Source organism: Elephantulus edwardii, unplaced genomic scaffold (assembly GCF_000299155.1).
Source record: "Elephantulus edwardii isolate Elephantulus edwardi_28Jun2011 unplaced genomic scaffold, EleEdw1.0 scaffold00340, whole genome shotgun sequence".
Lineage (NCBI taxonomy): Eukaryota > Metazoa > Chordata > Mammalia > Macroscelidea > Macroscelididae > Elephantulus > Elephantulus edwardii.
In genome coordinates this window covers 885764-905184 of record NW_006400090.1, presented here as the reverse complement: position 1 = coordinate 905184, position 19421 = coordinate 885764, and the positions used below count along the sequence as shown (strand labels likewise).

Sequence of the window (19421 nt, the reverse complement as noted above, 5' to 3'; positions counted from 1 at the left end):
TTTTGACTGGGGTGAAATGATATCTCATAGTTGTTTTAATTTGCATCTCTCTTAGGGCTAGGGATTTTGAGCATTTCTTCATGTGTTTGTTAGCTCCTTGCTCTGTTCTGATGACTGCCTCCGGGTGCAAGTATAGGTTTCACATAAGTACAATCAAATGTTCTGGGATTCCCATTCTTCTCAGAGTCAGCCACAGTTTGTTGTGATCTACACAGTCAAATGCCTTTGCAAAGTCAATGAAACACAGACATTCCTCTGATACTCTCTGCTTTCATCTAATATCCATCTGACATTAGCTATAATATCCCTAGTGCCATGGCCTCTTCTAAGTCCAGGCTGCACTTCAGGCAGTTCTCCGTTGATATGCTGTTCCAGTTGTTTTTTTGATAATCTTTAGTAGAATCTTGCTTGCGTGTGATATTACTGATATTGTCCAATAATTTTCACACTCTGTTGGTTCACCTTTCTTTGGAATGGGAACACATATAGATCTCTTCCAGCCAGTAGGCCAGGTGATTGTCCTCTGGACTTCTTGGCACAACCTGGCACCATCTGTTTGTTGAAATATGTCAATCGGTATGCCATCAATTCCTGGGGCCTTCTTTTTGCCAATTCTTTCAAATCAGCTTGAACTTCCTCCATCATCATATCATAGATATATATACAAGTATACCTGAAGGATAAATTATTAGAAATAGAATTGTTATGTCAGTGGGCACATGCATTTTAGATTTTTATTCCCCCCTTGTTGTGTACCGTCCAGTTGGATCTGACTGGTACAGAAGGAGATTGCCCCTCCTTCTCCAGCAGAGCATCTGATGGATTCGAACCACATGCCTTTGGGATTACAGCCCAGTTTCATGCCAGTAGGCTACCAGAGCTCCCTCGCATTTTAGATTTTGATTGATATTGTCAAATTAACATACTGTGCTTTCAAAAGTCTGTTTATCCAGGACTATATCTTTCTAACCAGAAGGATAATTACTACATAGTTTATCACCTTTGAGTATAATCTTCAGCAGCCCTTGATGCTCCTGAGTTGTTGTCCCTCAAAGACCAGAAGGGAAGTATCTCCACAGAAGGCGTTTTCTGTCCATGGAAAGATACTTGTGCTTTTGGGGAGGGTGTGGGCAGGGGTAGTGTCCCATCCACTTAGAGCTGGAAAGGTGGCCCCTATGGTAGTACAAAGAAGTAAAGAGAGCTGCTGTTTCAAAAGGATCCAGGCTAGGGGAGAGGCTGAATAATACCATCAGGGATCATTCAGTTCAAGCATGGGCAGGCAGCCTCTTCAGCTGCCCCACTTTTGGCTACAACCGAATGAGGGTGGGGGAGGCTGTGGGTCACTTGAGGAAGTTCTTGTCCACAAGAGTGTCGCAACTTTGCAAGTATGACCTGGAGTGACTGGGAGAGGCACAGCTGACTCCTTCACCTGAGCTGGTCAGCCTATGATTCCAGTTTCCTTACCAGAGCTAAACAGCCGTTAAAGCCAGGAGCGGATCCAGCTCAGGAGACTTACCGGGCTGGGGAGGCCATCCTTATATCCTGGATTTTCAGGGCTATTTGATTTCAAATATTCTGCTCCATAAGTTTATCAGCACCTGTCAGACTAGGTGTCCCTGTATTTTTTTAATTTTTATTTTGAAAATAGGAGCTACAGAGGTAATGAAGAGGAAAGGCAGTTCATTCATTCCAGCGTTTAAAAGCGGGGTTGTGTTGGAGACAGGAGATTAGCAGATGACCCCAGAAGGCCCCTAGCTCGCTGTTCGATTCTCCGGTTGGATTTTCAGCTCTGCCCCGGCCTAAGCTGGGGTGAACGAGTATGTCGGAAAGTGAAGTATCGGGCACTCTGCTAGCTTCACCTGCTCACCCAGTCCTCCTCCTCCTCCATTCTCCTTTGGCTGGCCTCGCCTTCCTTTCTGAATCGCCCCACCAGCTCTGTAGGGAGGGTCCGAGAGAATAGCGTCTGTATGTTCAAATGAGAAACGCTCCGTCTGCCATGGCTGCTTAGAAAGTAATCGAGTTAGTGTGGCCGATTTCAAGCGGCCAGGATTCGGACGTCAGATTCTCCCATGGGAGGCAAAGCAGGGGACTACAGGTTTGGTTGGGTCAACAATGCCCCCCACCTACTTCCAACGAGTGACGGTCAGCCCGGCCCCCATGTAATCAGGCCATGTCCCCCAGCCCTGTACATTCTCCTCCCAGCGCAGTCCAGCCCATCTCCCCACCCGAGACCCGGCCCCTGGCCCCGCCCCGGCCCAGCGGGTCGCGGGAGGCGGTGCCTCCACCAGTAGTCTGGGGCGGGTGAATCAGATGGACTACACATCCCAGAAGGCAATGGGGCCCGCCCCTATGGGCGGGACCAGGTTGGACAGCGAATTAGGAGGAGCTCTGGCCCTCAGGCTAGGGAACGCGTGTGACCAATCACCGGGTCGCTCCCTCCGTGAGCCGATGGGGGCGGGGAGAAGGCCGCCTGGGCCGGGACAAAAGCCGGATCCCGGGTGGCTGCTGGAGGCTGGAACGCTTTGGACAGTGGTCAGTGAGTTGGGCCTTGTGGAGGGAGTGGCGCGCACAGACTTTCGCGGAGAGGTGAGTGGCCGGCGGCTTTTTTAACAAGAGGGACTCCTAACAGGCCAAGAACTACCTTCTTCCCTTCCTAAACCCAGAACCTCCTCCCCCGATGCCAGCTCCCGCGCCTTACCTGCACCTGCTTGGAAGTTTTGGAGAGATCGCTTGTGGCCGCGTGTCGACCACTCCTTGCTCTCCTACATTTCATTTCCTGCGCGTCTGCACGTGGCCAGTCCCCGTCCTTCCTTCTCTTCGCTCCGCCAAATTGCTTTTGCCCAGTCCTGGAGCCTCTCCCCGCCAACCTCGGAGCAGTTACCGCGCCTGTTTGCGCTTTATCGGGACACCTTTTGCCCATCCGAGTCCCCCCCACCGGATGCTGGGGACGGGAAGTAGAAAAAGCGAGGGTGGTTCACTCTACTCCGACCCCTCACAAAACGGGCTTGGGCCTTTCATTTTAGTTCTGGGAGGATCCATTGAGCTCCACGCGAGCCGGGCGGGTCAGCCAGGCGGGTCTGCTGGGCGGGCCACGCGAGGCCGCAGCGAGGACGGGGCTCTGGAATGGCAGCACTGGAGGGAGGGACCCTTGGGGCCCAGCCCCAGGCGACAGATGGCCGAGTGTCCGCCCGCCGCCTCATCCCCCGGCCACTGACGCCTAACCTGGCCCAGGCAAGGTCCTCAAGTGGGTCGGAGGATGCTGCCGCCGCCGCCTGCTTGTAAAATTTGGCAGAGGGCCAGCCGCCTGCTGCCCTCTCCAACCTTGGCAGACACCGGGCAATGCCAACGATATTTGCCACTTAAATGGTGGTCCCAGGAGTCGGCTGGGGAAACGATTTTGGAAACAGAGCGTAGCCTAGTTTGGTTTCAGCCCGCTCACCCCTCCTCGCGTCCTTTAACTTTGCTGTTTCCGCGACTCCTTAGATTTTTGCAGTGTTGAATGGGAGACAGCTGGTAGACCCCAGCTGCTCTACAAGGTAATGACCACCTCTTAAGAGAGCTTCTTAAACAGCTTGGGGAGTGATATTGGGAAGCTGGTGTTCCCACCCCCATTCTGGTTTTCTGGTTGCTGCAGTTGGGGTCACTTACAGAATTCTACCCATCTTGAAAATGCCCAATCCTTCACATACTAGCATGAAAGGAGTAATTTTTTATTTTTCCAAAGAGCAATCCTAAGTAACATCCTCCTTTGAGTCCTCTCTTACTGCCCCCCAGGGATGCCTTCCTGGCCAACAGGCTCCTTTTCATTCAGCCTTTCCTGTGGGCGGCTGCTGCTGCACCCTGAGGTTGCTGTGGGTGAACTCAGTCCTGGGTCACTCACTGTTTTCAAAAAAGACCCCATTCAGCTCATAAGTGTCCTTTCCCTTGGAGAGAAATTGTAAGTGGTTGGTTTTTCTTGGTGTGATGTCCCCCAAATAGATCTGTTACCTGGTAACTGTTTCTGAGATCCAAAGGTGGATTCCCCAGGGATCTTAGCTCTGCCCTGACGCCTGACAGCGTGTTATGTTTTCACTTGGGGTCGGTCCAGCTGTCAGTAGAGCAGATGTTCTTAATTGGTGGTCTGTAGGCCATTAGGCAAACATCTTGAAATTATATCCAATTTCTCTGGACCATGGCTACCTTCATATGCTCAAGAGTTTGAGGCTTTTGGCTTAGAAGGATTTCAAGACCCCTCTGAACGATATCATTTGAGATTTATCTCCACCCAATCTGTTCCCTGAACCTGTGAGCTGGTTCCCTCTCTCCTCGCATTAGTGAGTATTCCAAGGCCAGGGTACCTGGTCTCTTTTAGTCTCTCACATCCATTATTTGTATCCATCTGGAGAGGGCCTAAGCCATAGTGGTAGGAAGTCTGGTGTTTGAGTGGACTAGCAGAGCTGTCTCTCCTGGGTCATCTCCCTTTTACACCTTCTCCCCCCCCCCCCTTTGCCCAAGACTGGAGGTGGACTCCAAGAAAATCGTGGTTTTTTTTTTATTTTATCCCTTCCACTTGTAGGAGGTCTCTTTTCTCTTTGCCCTTTCCACAGTGAGAGCTTTTGTCCATTTTGGGAGGTGCCAGGTGGATAGTGCTCAATTGATGGGCTTCCTTTTTCCTGTAAATGTCTGCTGAGGGTGGTCAATGGCTCCCTCTCCTCCCCTTTGTTCTCAGGCTGCACTCTGTTTCCAAGTGGCAGGGGGTAGTGTGCCCATCGATTTCAAAACCAGTTTTTCTGGTCTGAGTCAAGAAGGTTGGGAAATGGAACTGGAGTGGGTGGGGGGTGGAGGACTGTGGGGCAGTGGGGCTGGTTGGAGTGTCTCCTTCAGAAACTCATATTGAGAAGGAAACCAAAATCATCCCAAAGAAGGACCCAAAAAGGGAACAAACAGCTCTTATGAACCCCTTCCCAGCTTTGGGCCAGACACTCAAGACACTGCCCTGAGTATTCGTGTTGTGCTGAACTAGAAGCTGAGGGAGCCTCCTCGCCAGGATTAGAACTTGAAGCCCCACCCCAGCTAAATGGACATGGGCAGACACAGAGCAGCCCGTGATTTGGAGGGGGGAGACTTTCTCTGACCTGAGAATGGACACCCTTCTTTCTCTGTGTAAACCAACCAGCTGCTTATCTCTACCCACTTGCCTTTATTTGCACTTGATCTTTCCCTTCCAGCAAATTAGACAGCTTCATTGTAGATCTTTACAGATTTGAACAAGCAAGTGACTTGGTTCCCCTATTTCTCCTTTCCCTCTTGGTTCCCCCAACCCTATAGAGGAGTAGATATGTTAGGATAAGGGGGTAGAAAGAGACATGGTGAAGACATTATTAGGAACCTTTCTGGAAGATGAAGGGAGGACTTGGACCTGGTTCTTAGAGAAACCATCTTTTCTCTGAGAACCAGGAGTCAGGGGGTTTGAGTTCAAGGTCCTCCGCTTATTAGCTGGGTTTCCTAGGAAGATTATCTCTCTGAGCTTCTGTTCCTCCTGCTAGAAATGGGCTTTGAACCTCCATGTGTTTCACAGGATTATAAACATGTAAACATTTCTGTATATACACATATGATCAAGCATGAGTTCTGCCTTCTCTCTCAGCTCTGGCTCAGTTAGAAGTCACCAGTTTAAAAAAAAAGTTAGCAGTACTAGGTGGACCCCAGAGAGGCCTCTGCTCTGCTTAGTGCTTTTTGCCCTGTATTAGCAACTGGATGACTCAGCAGGCAGGTGGGATGTGCTGGAGGCCATAGTGTCCCCACCCTGTGTCTGCCCCCTATTTTAGGTCAGGAGTCTCATTCCTGAGAGAAATTAGTTTTAAGGTGCTGCTCTCTCTATCCTCTTCCCCATTTTACCAGGGTCTAGGAGCTTGCTCTAGCCTGAGGCTAGGTAAACTCAATGGCCTGCTGCTAGCCTGATGGAATGGGCCAGAGTGTGTGTGTGTGTGAAAGTCTGGGTCTGGGTGTTTGGGACATGCTTCCTGGAGGTGGAGAGACTAAGTCATTTCTGGCTCCGTGCAATTCTAACTGTGCTCCCTAGGTCAGAGAACAGAAAGGTATATGTGGCTGTCTTTGAGGGCCTAGCACTTCGTGGGATTTGGAGTCACACAGGTATTCCTAGTCTTTCATGCAGCTGGCTACCTTCTGCTCTAGAACAGATGTGGTCAGAAGTGAGGGAGTTTGCCTTGAGGGAGTAGAGGCAAGGTTGAAGCCAAGAGTCCTAGAGAAAATACCACCTTTGTTTTTCTCTACCATCTCTCCCCATCTTCGCTGGAGCCTTCTGTGCTGGTGATGAAAGTGCTATTTGAAATCTCCCTTCTGTTCTTCCTGCTGTGGCTGCCCTTTTTCTCCCTTTTGAGAAGAACTGAGCGCTGGTTTTATCAGACAGTGGGCAACTGAGAGTGAATCTGCCCTGCTGGAGAAAATGGTGCCTCCACTTTCTGGCCCCGTTCTGACCACCAGCTTCTCTCACCCCTGCAGGAAAAGCGGATCCCTCTGCAGCCATGTCAGCCAAGGCCATTTCGGAGCAAACAGGCAAAGAACTCCTTTACAAGTACATCTGCACCACCTCAGCCATCCAGAACCGCTTCAAGTATGCCCGGGTCACCCCTGACACAGACTGGGCTCGCCTGCTGCAGGACCACCCCTGGCTGCTCAGTCAGGTGAGGCTTACCTTTGCCCTTAACCTGGTCTCTTCTTTCAGGCCCTGATTTGGGCCTGAGAAAGGGCTAGGTTTGCTAGAAGTATGGGTTACAGGATCCCAACTGCCTGTGTGCACAATGCGGTGGATGGGCCAAGTGTTCCAGACCAGGGCTTGGAGCAGGACAGACTAGAGTCTAAGCTCCAGCTTTTCATTGATGAGCCGTGAGGCCTGAGGTATACCACTCCACCTATCTCTTGATCCCCCATCTGACAAATGGGGCTAACTCTCACCTGGGGAGCCTGCGGGATTAGCAGGAATGTATGGGGTGCATTTACTGTGCTGTTGCATTTGATGGATGGTCAGTAGAAAGGAGGACTGTCTGCTGCCCAGCCTCTCGGGGTATGTCAGGCCAGTCAGGAAGTGTGACTTTGTGAAGAATGGCTGACCCTGCAGGATCAGTCTGGAGTAGCAGCTCCTGACACCAGATCTCTGCAGCCCTATTGTTAGGAAGCTTTCCGACTTCTTTGGCAGAGTCAGGACAGGACTAGAAACAACAGAGTTGGTTTCTGGGATGCAGATTCCTGCCTGCTGTCAGGCAGCCCAGGTGTCCCAGGAAGGTGGTTGATTTTCTGACTCTAGAGGTCGGTGACCCAGGGTTGCTTTTGGACAGGGTTCAGAGAGAGGAGTTGACCAGTTGACCTCCAAGGACTTTTGTAATGCCAGGTTCTGTCTCTTTTCTGCTTTTGCAGCTTAGCATGGGTCTTTATCTGAGTTTATAGTTTAAGGAAGAAGCTGGTACACTAGGAAGCATTAGAGAATCTTGTACGTATTCAGCAGGTATTTGCTGGATGCCTGCTTTGACAGGCCTCATCCTAACATGGATAACTCTAGATTGTTAGGGATGAAAAGAGGAGGATGGGTTGGGATAGATGAGGGACGTTTAGAGAATGTGATTGGTAAACTCGGCTTTGGGAGCAGGATGGATTGGAACCCATCATATATGCTTTGGATACTCAAACTACCACCTCTTACTGTGCCGTCTCCTTCCTTGATATAAATGTCAACCCCTGGTCCCCCTTTTCCAGAACTTGGTGGTCAAGCCGGATCAGCTGATCAAGCGACGTGGGAAGCTGGGCTTGGTTGGGGTCAACCTGACTCTGGATGGGGTGAAGTCTTGGCTGAAGCCTCGGCTGGGACAGGAGACCATGGTGAGTATGCACAGAGGGTTGGAGTCAAGAGGCTGGGGTAACAGGAAGCACACATGATCATCTGTAGACTAGCAGCCCTGTTGTCACCACCACACACCAGTCATACTGCAACCTATAAGAGGAGGGGTCCTGTGGAGCTGACCCACCCAAGTGCTTTTGGGCAGCAGAGCCAGTTTCAGTGCTCATTCCCAGCTTCCCTGACAGAGAATCCAGACTCCTTGTTGTTGACTCAGACAGGATGTGCTGAAGAAGTAACCCCAGTACAATTGAGGGACCAGGTTGAAGTGGTCTGTTTCTTTAACAACCTTGGAGATTCAGCTAAGCCCTTTCTGCTCATTCTGGGAACTGTTTTAGTTCTAATTTCCAAAAAGAGTTGTGGTGGCTTGTGATTATATGCATACTCAAGAGGGTAAAAAAGATAAAAAGAGAGATACAGCACCATTTAGACAGAGAGGTGTTACTGAGCCAAGAACCTTGGATGAGGCAGTTAATAATGCTGAAGGGTAAATTCAGCTCTTCGCTTCTCTCAGCTCAGTGATTAATTTCAACTATGTTACTGTGAGAGCTAAAGTGAAATGTGATTTAAGAAGGTTGAGAGCTGCCTGGAAATAAAAACTGTGTTTCTTCTCCTCAAAGGGAGCTCCAGAACTGGGGGTGGGGGTGTGTATAACAGGGTAGTAAGGGTTGGCTTAGCTCTGGTAGAATGGGCACCCTTGGCTTTGCACACTTAGATATGAAGGGATTAGCGCTGCTCTCTCTCTTGGCTGCCTTGGAAGTAGGTGTTAAGATGGCAAAGGCAGTATCTTCCTCTCAGCTACTACTCACAGCCACTATGAACAGCAGACCTGAACCTTGCCTGTCCTGCAGCCTCCTCACCGCCTCTGATAACCTCATTGTTACAGTCACTATTATCAGTCCATCTTGTTGAGGGTCTTCCTCCCTTTGCCTGACTCTGCACCTTTCCCAGTATTGATATTTTTTCCAAGGATTGATTGGTCCTGACAGCATGCCTAGTGTACATGCGATGAAGTTCCACCATCCTCACCTGCCAGGCACGCTGGTTGAACTTCTTCCAAGACAGACTTGTTTCTTTTGGCAGTTTGTGGGCTGTGCAGTACCCTTCTCCAGCACCACAATTCAGAGCTTTCCTATCTTAATTACCTAGGGCTCTAATAATACATATGTCACAGCAGAATGCATTAAAGAAGAGAAATTTTTTTTCTTCACAGTCCTGGAGGCTAATAGTCCAAATTAGGGTGGTGCTGGTTGTTGTTGTTGATTGCTGTCAAGTCGAGGTTGACTCATAGCAACTCTGTGAATAAAAGACCTAATGCCTTTCCATAGCTATTGTTGTTTCTCCAAGTTTATAGAGTTTCCAGAGGCATGTAGTTTAGGAAGTGGATGCCACTCCTGCTTTCCAACCTGTTTTACAACTGGAGCTCCACCAAACACTGTCCACAATGGGAAACCATTCTGGTATTTGATAGCCCCATGGCACAAAGTTCAGCATCATAGCAAAGCCAGGTTACCTTATACAGCACATTGACAAAGTGATGCGCAAAGTGGAAGAATGACCAGATATAATAGCACTAGTCTCATTTAGCAGTGGTTAAGTGTTGTCGACTTGAATATGACTCAGAGTAAGCTTTGCACAAAAGACCTGAACTCTGTTCTATGATTAACATCATTTCTATAAGAGAGTTTGTCGAGTTTCCAGAGGCACATAGTTTAGGAGGTGGATGCCATTCCTGCTTCCCAACATGAATCAGTCTGGAAGCTCATCCAACCACTGTACATAATGGGTAGCTGTTGCTGTATTTGACACGACTATGGGATATTGTTCAGCATCATGGCAACTCCAAGTTGTTCAGTACAGCAAATAGACAAATGATTGCTGTGTCTTTTAAAGAATATTCTTCCTACAGGATTTTAAATTGACACTCTCAAGTAAGGCTCCACCCTTACCCTTAGTCTAAGGCTCAAGGGCCACCCACTTTTGAGGGTGATAGCTACCTTAATTCCTTCCTTATGGACAGCTTCAGGTATTCTTGGTCCTCACTGGGCATATGTCTTCTCTAGGTTGTTCCTGCTTATTCTTTTTATATAACACAGAAAGGATTTGATTTAGGATTCAGCCACACCCTTGACTATAAGGGATTGAGTACATTGGATTGCATTATGGAGGATGATTACATCATGTTAGTTGAGATTGCAAGCAAAGGTTTGTTATTGTTTGTTGCAGTCAAGTTAATTCTGACTCGTGGTAACCCCATGTGTGTAGGAGAATTGCTCCATAGGATTTCCTGAGCTGTGACCTGTTTACTGAGGTACCTCTGTGTGGGTTTAAACTACCAAGCTTTTGGCTTTGAGTGCTGTCAAGGAGGAACCAACTCATAGTTAATCCTCCAGCTGGTTTTCAGAGGCTACAAGTTGTATGGGAGGAAATTGCCCTTCTTTCTCCCAAAAAAGTAACTGGTGAATTTGTCTTTGAGTTGGCAGCTCAATTCTTTACTACAGAGCTACTAGAATTACCATTTACTTGTGCTAGCTGAATACTCTTATTTGGGGACAAGCAAGTTTAAGATACGGTTTTAGGGGTCAGAGGAAACATGGTTCAAGCCTCTGATGTTATTTTTCTGTTGTTGAATCTTGTGGGTAAAGAAGGATCCTTGAAGCTGCACATGAGTCCAGGAGCAGAAGAATCCTGACCTCCAAGCTCCTAGGCCTTTGGAGGGAGGACAGCTGGGTTGTGAGGCTGAACAGTGTCCCCAGGGGGGTCATCCACCACCCTCCCTCTTTGGAGTGGGTGTGGGGAGTCTGAACTGGCTGCATTGTCAGCCAGCAGAGCGGCTCATTACCCCTGATGGATGAGTGTCTGGTCTCTGACTCAGCAGTGACGCACAGGCTGGGCGGGGGGTTCGGGGTGTATCAGGATGAGGGCTGTTTCACCTCAGCTGCCACCAGGGACCCACTCAAACTGATTAGCTCGGCAGGCCTGTTGTCCTCAGCCAGAAAAGCCTGGATGGAAAAGTTTCTCCTTCTCAAGCTCTGCTGCCCTCCATGCCTCACGCCTTGGGCTGGGTCACTGTGCTCCATGCAAGTAGACAAAACAGAAGGCCACCCCACCTCCTTTCTCCACAAGTTGTGGATCTGCCAGTCTCCCTGTGTGAGCTCTTGGTGGCCTTGGCCTTTCTGTGTTCTTTAATGTTGTGCACTGGCAAGGGATGAGGTGATACCTGATCTCTGTACTTGCGGGGTGGGGACAGCGGTCCAGATGAGGCAGGAAGGAATACAAGGTCAGTGGCTGTCATGTGTGGCTAGCACAAAGGCAGAGGGATGCAAGAGGGTACCCCTTGGGATTTTGCATACTTGGAGGTCTCTGACCCCATTCCCTGCTTCTGGAAAAATCTCTCTTTGCCAGGTGCTGTGGTGGTAGTGCTTAGACCTCACCTCTGATGGGAGGGCAGGCGGAAGGTCAGAGTTATCCCTCCTGCCCAGTGCAGTTGTTGTTGTTGTTGTGCACCGTTGAGTTGGAACTGACCCATAGCTGACCCTTCAGTGGGTTTTCGCACGGGAGGAGATTGCCATCCTTCTTCACAGAGCAGCTGGTGGCCTCAAACCACCTGCCTTCAGGATTACAGCACAGTTTCTTACCACTAGGCCACCAGAGTTCCACCCAGGATAGTAGACATGCTATCTCTTGACCTCATCTCCCTCCATCTCTTCATAGGTCGGCAAGGCCAAGGGCTTCCTGAAGAACTTCCTGATTGAGCCCTTCGTCCCCCACACTCAGGTATGGGTGGGGATTCCAAGTTTGATCTTCTCCCACCTAGAACTTTTGTTGACTTGTAACATGATGAAAAGAAAAATTTGGAAGGGCCTGGGTCTCTGAATCTGCACTGAAGGTCTGAGGTGCTATGGATGAGGACTCCGGGAGGAAGGAAGGGCTTAATGTAGCAGAGAGAGATTATAGATGGTGATAGAATGGATCAGGGTCAAGTTGAGAAAGACTTGAAGTCAGATCTCCCCAGAGGTCTCGTCACTGTCTGGAGCATCAGCCTGTAAGGTAGGGACCTTCTTGTTTCCAAGGGGAAGGTGTTGAATGGGTCTTTCATGGGTGAGTATTTTCCACTGAGCTTTATAGATGAGGCCATAGAGGGTGGACACCTCTCCTGATGTGACGTGGCTTCATCTCCCTCAGTCAGTGTCCCTCACTTCTCAATTCTCTCTTCATCTGCAAGGCGGAGGAGTTCTATGTTTGCATTTACGCCACCCGAGAAGGGGACTATGTCCTGTTCCACCACGAGGGGGGTGTGGATGTTGGTGATGTGGATGCCAAAGCCCAGAAATTGCTCGTGGGTGTGGATGAGAAGCTGAATCCTGAGGACATCAAGAAGCACCTGCTGATTCATGCTCCTGCAGACAAGAAAGAGTTGCGTGAGAGGGACAGCAGAGGGTAGCATGGGCGGATGGGAAGATGAGGCGCGAGGCAGGGACCAGAGAAAGCAGAGTGGTCCCCCCTGTCTGGCCCTCTGCCTGGGAGGGTCAGCAGATCTGAGCGTGATCCCACCCTCTCCCCAGACAGAGGGCAGGCTGGCTCCAAATCAGACAAAACACGTTGTCAGCCTCCCTCACCTCCTGCCCCTGCCTGTCTGGGGCTTCCTCCTCCAGCCCCACTTGACAGCTCCTTTCCGCCTCAGTGGTAAAAACAATGACCAGGGAGCAGGATTTGCAGAGGAAAGCAAGACGTGAGGGGCAAGTGGGGCCATGTCAGGAAGCAGAGCTGTCATGGCAGTGAGCGATTGCTGCCAGGGAGGGGGTGCCAGGCTGCCAAGCTGTAGGACTGACTATGCCCACTACTCCCTCTCTCCCCCTTCCAGAATCCTGGCCAGCTTTATCTCGGGCCTCTTCAATTTCTATGAGGACCTGTACTTCACCTACCTCGAGATCAACCCCCTTGGTAACTACCTCTGTTGGAGGGAGGATGGGACAGGGTCAGTTGTAACCAGCTATAGAACTCTGGCCTTGACCTTCTGAGAGCTAGAACCCAGGGTCCTGACATTGCACAGACGTGTGTGCACCTACTCCTTTATCATAGGCTCCTGTTCCTCACCTCTCAGAAGACAATCGTAATCCTCTTTTTCACCCACTCCAACCTCTTTTCATTTTCTCTTTTTGGTCGTGACCTGCTCTGTGTTGGAAAAGTTCCCATTTTAATTTGATCAGGTGCCCCTTTGCTGTTCCTGCTACTGGGTTAGTCTCTTCCACCAGGTCTCAGAGCAGGCTTACGTTGCATTGGTGTGTCCCTTCAGCCCCTTCTTTGCACTTGGTGCCCATTCTTCTGCCAGTCCAGGTGTGCTGTGTCTGCTGGAGTAGGTAGTTGGTCTATACTGAGAAGTGGCTAGGTGTTGTTGAGTCAAGTACAATTCACAGTGACCTATGAACAGCAGCTGAACCGTGCCCTATCCTGTGCCATCTTCACCAGCTCTGACACCCTTGAGCCCATTGCTACAGTCACTGTGTCAGTCCAGCTTGTTGAGGTTCTTCGTCTCCTGCGCTGACCCCTCCATCTTTCCATTGTCCCCTTCAAAGAACAGCCCTGGGTCCGGACTCGTTGAGGCTCTGCCGGTTACAGGCCCTAGTTGAGGGGGCTAGCGGTGCAGGCTCACACTGGTCAGGACTTCTCAGAGCAAAGTCCAGGGAGCAGAGAAATCAAATCCATTTCTAACTGAGGATATGGGCCCGTAATGGACCAGATGGCTGTGTGCTGACTTAATTAGCTAAATGGCCCTGGGGGAGAAGGATGATGGATGTCCAGTGAGGCAGGAGTAAATTAGTCCTGCTGGCTGGGGGCCCAGTGCTCCCCATGGTGTGCCACTGCACCTGATACCAAGGCTTCCCCAGCTGAGCCCAGAAACCTGGATGAACATACCCGGGGGGCTCTGACAGCAGTGTTACCTAAAGCATTGCTTGTAATGTCAGGGTTGTAGATGGATGAATAGTGTGAGCCATTCAAAGTGAGCTGTGTGAAAAAGAACACAATAAAGTGAGCTGTGTAGTATATTTCATAAAGATGGCTCAGCATTGCCATAGCAACCACTACAGACTTCCCCGCCACATCTCCTTTGCATCCCGGAAGACGAGTTGGCATGCAGGATTTATTTATTTTTTTCTTTTATGATGGGAAAGCTGAGTCTCCCTAGGCCCATGGTAGTTTCTCATAGCTCAAGGAGTTGTGCATAGGACAGCATGAGAGGGGCATCTGAGGGGACTGAAAGAGAGACTTGAGGACAGACGGTCATTTCTATCGAGACCCAGTGTTTGATTGTTTCTTTGTCCTTTGTAGTTGTAACCAAAGATGGTGTCTACATCCTTGACTTGGCTGCCAAGGTGGATGCCACAGCCGACTACATCTGCAAAGTGAAATGGGGCGACATTGAGTTCCCTCCCCCCTTTGGACGGGAGGCTTACCCAGAGGTAGGTGGTTCAGACCAGAGACAGGGCCTAGGAGAGTGACTCACCTCACATGAGCATTTGGCCCCCTTCTGAGCTAGATATTTGGCAGGGAAAGGAAGGACAAGAGCCATTTAATTTTCTTAAAACCCTAATGGGTTGGGGTGGGAGTCCACCGAGCCTCTGACTCTCAGCCAGAAACCCTTTCAGACTTGGTGCTCAATCAACCTCCCTGGGCTCTTAACCTGATTTGTTGCTTCTTGATAATTCCACGTGGCTCCCCCTCATCATGTCGGGAAGGTTGTTCTCTCCAGCCGCTTGATGAGAATTTTAATTGCCTCCTCCCACCCCTTCCTCTGGCAAGTCCTCACAGCAGGACCAGCCTTCTGAGAAGCAGCCTGGGAGAGGAGGGGCTTTGTGATGAGAGGGTCCTCCCAGGTGCTAGGAATTGGGGACCAGGGACACAGGGTGGAAGTGAGGTGACATAATGGGGCTCAGGGCTTGGACAGAGTAAAGGGGAGAGAAGAGTTGCAAGGCTGGCTCTGGGTAGTGACTGGCTTTGGGAACTTGTGATACTTGACACCATTGAGTTTTATCCTCACACACTCAGTGGACCATACACAGTCCTTTCTTTCCTTCACCCTTAAGGTGACTAAGTGACCTCTTCATGTGCGTTCAGGGAAAGGGAGGGGGTCCTGGTATCTGTGAAGGGGGGGAACCCAAGGGCTCACCTGTTGTGTCTGGTCTCTAGGAAGCCTACATTGCAGACCTGGATGCCAAAAGTGGGGCAAGCCTGAAGTTGACCTTGCTGAACCCCAAGGGGAGAATCTGGACCATGGTGGCTGGGGGTGGTGCCTCTGTTGTGTACAGGTGACTGGAAGGGGCGCCGATGGGGCACTAGCTGGGCTTACTCAGGTTCTACATGTAGGAAGACCCACTTCTCCCACCTTTGGGACCTCCAGTTCTCACCTTGGAAGGGAACTGAGAGCTCTGCCCCTGTGCTCATGACACCTGCAGCCTTGGTCGTCTTCCATCCCCCTATCAGAGATCTGCTCGAAATGTGCACCCAGCAGACATAGAACATGAATTAGAAAATGGGAGTTCCCCACCCTCCCCCAGTTAACACTGTGCCCTTCAAGATGTGTTAGTGGCCCTAAGTGGGTGTTTCCACATTTTACAAATATAGGGTCATGATCTTACATACTGTGTGATCACATTTTTTTACTTAAAGTGCAAGCAGATAGATGGCAGTGGCTCATTTCTAGACGTGGTGAGATGGGTCTTTTTCTTGGTGCACAGACAGGCCTTTTTACTGGCTGTGAACCTTGGGATTCTGCAGCTGCTGGGGTGTACTTTTTTTTTTAGTATCTTTACATTGAGGGGAATTGTTTGCTGTGCATATTACATGCCATTTGCCATTGTCTGGTCCAGAGCCTTGTGATTGCACAAACAAGTAAGGGATTGATTACTGACTGAAAGATTGGTAGCTTACACCTGCCCTGAGGTGCCCTGGAAGAAAACCTGGTGAACTGACAGGTCTCATCTTTGAAACCCTTATGGAGTATAGTTCTTGGCACATACAGAGACACCAGGGTTCAGACTCAACTTCCCAGCTCCTTTGCGTCTTGTGCGCGCGGTGGTGGTTTTCTGGTCTGGTTTGGGTTGACATGAGGTTGGCGCAGAGTGCATGGCCTAGAGGCCTCTGGAGGAGCCAGTGACGTTCAGGTGTGACTGGCCTGAAGACCAGAGCTCTGCCTGACCAGCACCACAGGCCGACTTCGGTGCTGCTGGAGGGGGATCTGTGTGTCCTCCCTGGCACCAGGCTGTTGCTTGCTCTCTGTGCCGAGAGCTGGAGCTGACACTGACTTTGGTATCTCCCTGGCAGTGACACCATCTGTGATCTGGGGGGTGTCAACGAGCTGGCGAACTATGGAGAGTACTCGGGTGCTCCCAGCGAGCAGCAGACCTATGACTATGCCAAGACGATCCTGTCCCTCATGACCCGAGAGAAGCACCCAGACGGTGAGACAACCCCCCTTCTCCAGGGCAGGGTACTGGGAACAGCTTCGTGCTAGGAGCCACCCAAATGGTGGTCCTGAGCCTTTGAAGCCTTGAGCTAATCACTTTCCTGTAAGACCTCAGCTTCCTTGACTGCACAAGAGGCTGTGGCAGCATCTCTAAGAAGATGGGGACACTTCTGAAGGGCAAGAGGCAAGGGTTGGTTCCCAGGCTCCCTCTCCCACCTGTCTAGTGTTTGGGTCCTTATACCTGTTGAGGCGGGTGCGGGGCCCAGTCACAGGCATCCAGAATGCCAACAAGGAATGCTGGAGAGACTGAGGGTTTAGATTTACCACCTGCTCAGTGGTGTAGATGATGAACAGTTGACTGGATATGGCCAAATGGGCCTCAAGGGAGAACCATCTGTTCTTCCCCTGCCTCAAACCTCTGAAGAGCTGAGGGAGAGAGGATAGCTCCTTAGCCAGATTTCTGAGAAAGATGCTCAGCTCCAGCTTCTAATTCCTGTGTCTCCTATTCCAAACCAGGTAAGATCCTCATCATCGGAGGTAGCATTGCAAACTTCACCAATGTGGCTGCCACTTTCAAGGTAACCAACCACAGTGGACAATGAGCTGCTGGGAATCGGGGAAAGGAGCTTGTCAGCAAGGTTTGAGGCAGAGTGTGTCTCCACGAGCTTCTGGTCCAGGGAGGCCCAGGCTCCAATTTGGGGGAGCACAGAAAACCTGGAATAGGAGGTCTGGATCTGAGCTGTGTGCTTATGGGCTCACTGAACTGGACTTGTCCCATCAGAACTGGGCAAAGGCAGCCTTTTCCCGTCTTCCCTTTCATCATTGGTTCAGAGGACCCTCCCTTCAGCACTTGGTGAAATCCCCTGCTCTCTGCAGTTCCCAGTCTTTGTCCTCCCAGCCCTCCGTTCCTCCTCTGAAAGGCGGGTGAGAAGGGCGTTTTGGGTGCTCATCGAGCCAGAGTGTCATCAGCCTGGACACAGGTGTGGACACTTGGTTAGTAGAAATGTGACTGTCAGCAAGGCTAGCAGAGCTAGTGTGTCTCAAGAGCCACCCTGTCAGGGAACCTCCTCAGGAAGCCTTTTATCCCTTACTGTCAGATTAATGAGTGTGCCAGCATCTGAAGGCTCATGCGTTTTAAACATCAACCTCGAAACTGCTCTCAGCAAGAGCGGACCAGGCCTCCTCAGTTCTGCCTAACGTAGGGTCTCCTACCTATTCCTGCTACAACAGAGATCCGAAAGAGGTGAATCCTTGGTAAGACAACACCAGTGACAGGGAGACATTGTCAAGCTTTCGGAGAAATACTTTGGGACAAAGCTTAGCAAACAAGCCCTCTAGCTGGAGAGACAGAGCTGATAATACCCCTTTCCTATCCGTGGTTTCCCCCCAAGTTAATACTCATTGCAAGGGCTGTTCCCTACACCACATGAAGAGGCTTTTGTAGGATGTTGGCACTTACTTACAAAGACTATAATATCCTGATAACTCAGACTCTTGCATAGGTTCCTGGTATGTTACCTCCCTCCCTCCCCAAGCCAACTGCAGTAAGATAACAAGAACAACTGCAGATGAAACCACGAGAGGCACGTGCTGGCATTGGCAATGGCCTCCACATTCTCACCTCAACCACATCACAGTTCGTCACAGGTCCTAGGCCTTGGAGTTGCTTATGGATTGTCCAGTCCACACGTACCAAAAAAAAAAAGGTCCTTTCTGGGCTTGCCATACTTAATGAGAAGCTGCACTTGATGTATGTGCTGATACATTTGTTTATGTTGTTATGTACCATTGAATCAGAACCAAGTCATAGCTGACTGTCCACTGGATTTTCAGGGGCTATAAATTACGTAGGAGGAGATTGCCCCTCATTCTCCTGCAGTGCAGCTGATGGATTTGAACCATGTGCTTTTGGGTTGGCAGTATAATTCTTTACCACTACTAGGCCATCAGAGCTCCCATATTTGTTTACAGTGATTATAAATCTTTGATTCATGTCTACCTTGTCTGAGCACAGTCTCTGCCATTTCTTTTTGCTTCAGGGCATTGTGAGAGCAATTCGAGATTTCCAGGGTCCTCTAAAAGATCATGAGGTCACTATCTTTGTCCGGAGAGGTGGCCCCAACTACCAGGAGGGCTTGCGAGTAATGGGAGAAGTCGGTAAGCTGGGAAACCTTTGCTTTCTCTTACTCTGTGTTGGGAGGGCTGGCCTTTGGCCTCCTGTGCTTGCCCACTCTGTTTTCTGAATATGCCAGCTTTGGACCAGTGCCCTCTGACGCTCTTGTATTCACTCTCTCCATCCTCTGGAACACAGTGTCCCTGTCCTAAATTTCAGGATATGCAGCTCCCATCACTAAAAGCAATTTGCATGGGAAGTCACAGCAAGGTCACAGGAATAAGACACTCATGTTCAGCAGGCATGCCCGCTCCTAACTGAAGAGAGAAACCTTTCCATCCCTCCATTTTTCAACTTTGGTATCCGTGGCAAACACTGTGTGCTGTTGAGTTGGAACTGACTTATAGCTGACCCTCCAGTAGGTTTTCAGAGGCGGTAAATCCCATGGGAGGAGATTGACTGTATTTCTCTTGGAAGCTGCTGGTGGATTTGAACCACCTGCCTTTGGGTTAGCAGTGCACCTCCTTATAAGGCCATCAGAGCTCAATGCAAACGCTAACCTCATGTAAATCACCTGAAGTGACTCTTAAGTCCTAGTTTTCATTTGTCCACCTAAAACTGAGTATGTGCTGAGAGCCAGACCCTGGGGACAGCAAAATTAGTGTTGCTAAGTCATGTTCTCATGTTTGGGATATTAAACAAGTACTAATCACATGAACAAGTTGCAATCAGATAGCTATACAGTGAACACAGGACTGGTGTTAGAGATCAAGGACAGCCTTCTTCATGAGCTGGCACTGACGCTGGGCTGAGCTGAGTGACAAGAGAACAGTGAGATGTAGATCTGGGACAGGAGACCTCTAGCCAGAGTTCACAGGGAACGAGTCTACGGGGGTTAGGACCAAGGAGGTGGAAAGAGCTAGAGCACTGAGAATGTGGATGCTGGAGGCTGAGGG

At 50.0% G+C, this 19421-nt stretch overlaps 1 protein-coding gene and 1 pseudogene across 1 annotated transcript in view; one reads left to right on the top strand and one right to left on the bottom strand.

Moving 5' to 3' along the window:
• The window catches only part of LOC102860366, a 13277-nt pseudogene extending 11389 nt beyond the window's left edge, over positions 1–1888 (bottom strand).
• A 4618-nt stretch (positions 1889–6506) lies between these two features.
• The window catches only part of ACLY (ATP citrate lyase), a 36211-nt gene continuing 23296 nt past the window's right edge, over positions 6507–19421 (top strand). The window contains exons 1-10 of the mRNA XM_006901645.1: positions 6507–6683; positions 7750–7872; positions 11603–11665; positions 12114–12304; positions 12753–12832; positions 14219–14349; positions 15077–15195; positions 16211–16347; positions 16869–16930; positions 18392–18509. Of these exons, the coding sequence (XP_006901707.1) occupies positions 6525–6683; positions 7750–7872; positions 11603–11665; positions 12114–12304; positions 12753–12832; positions 14219–14349; positions 15077–15195; positions 16211–16347; positions 16869–16930; positions 18392–18509 (1183 nt within the window). The 5' untranslated portion in view covers positions 6507–6524. The remainder of the gene's footprint in view (positions 6684–7749; positions 7873–11602; positions 11666–12113; positions 12305–12752; positions 12833–14218; positions 14350–15076; positions 15196–16210; positions 16348–16868; positions 16931–18391; positions 18510–19421) is intronic.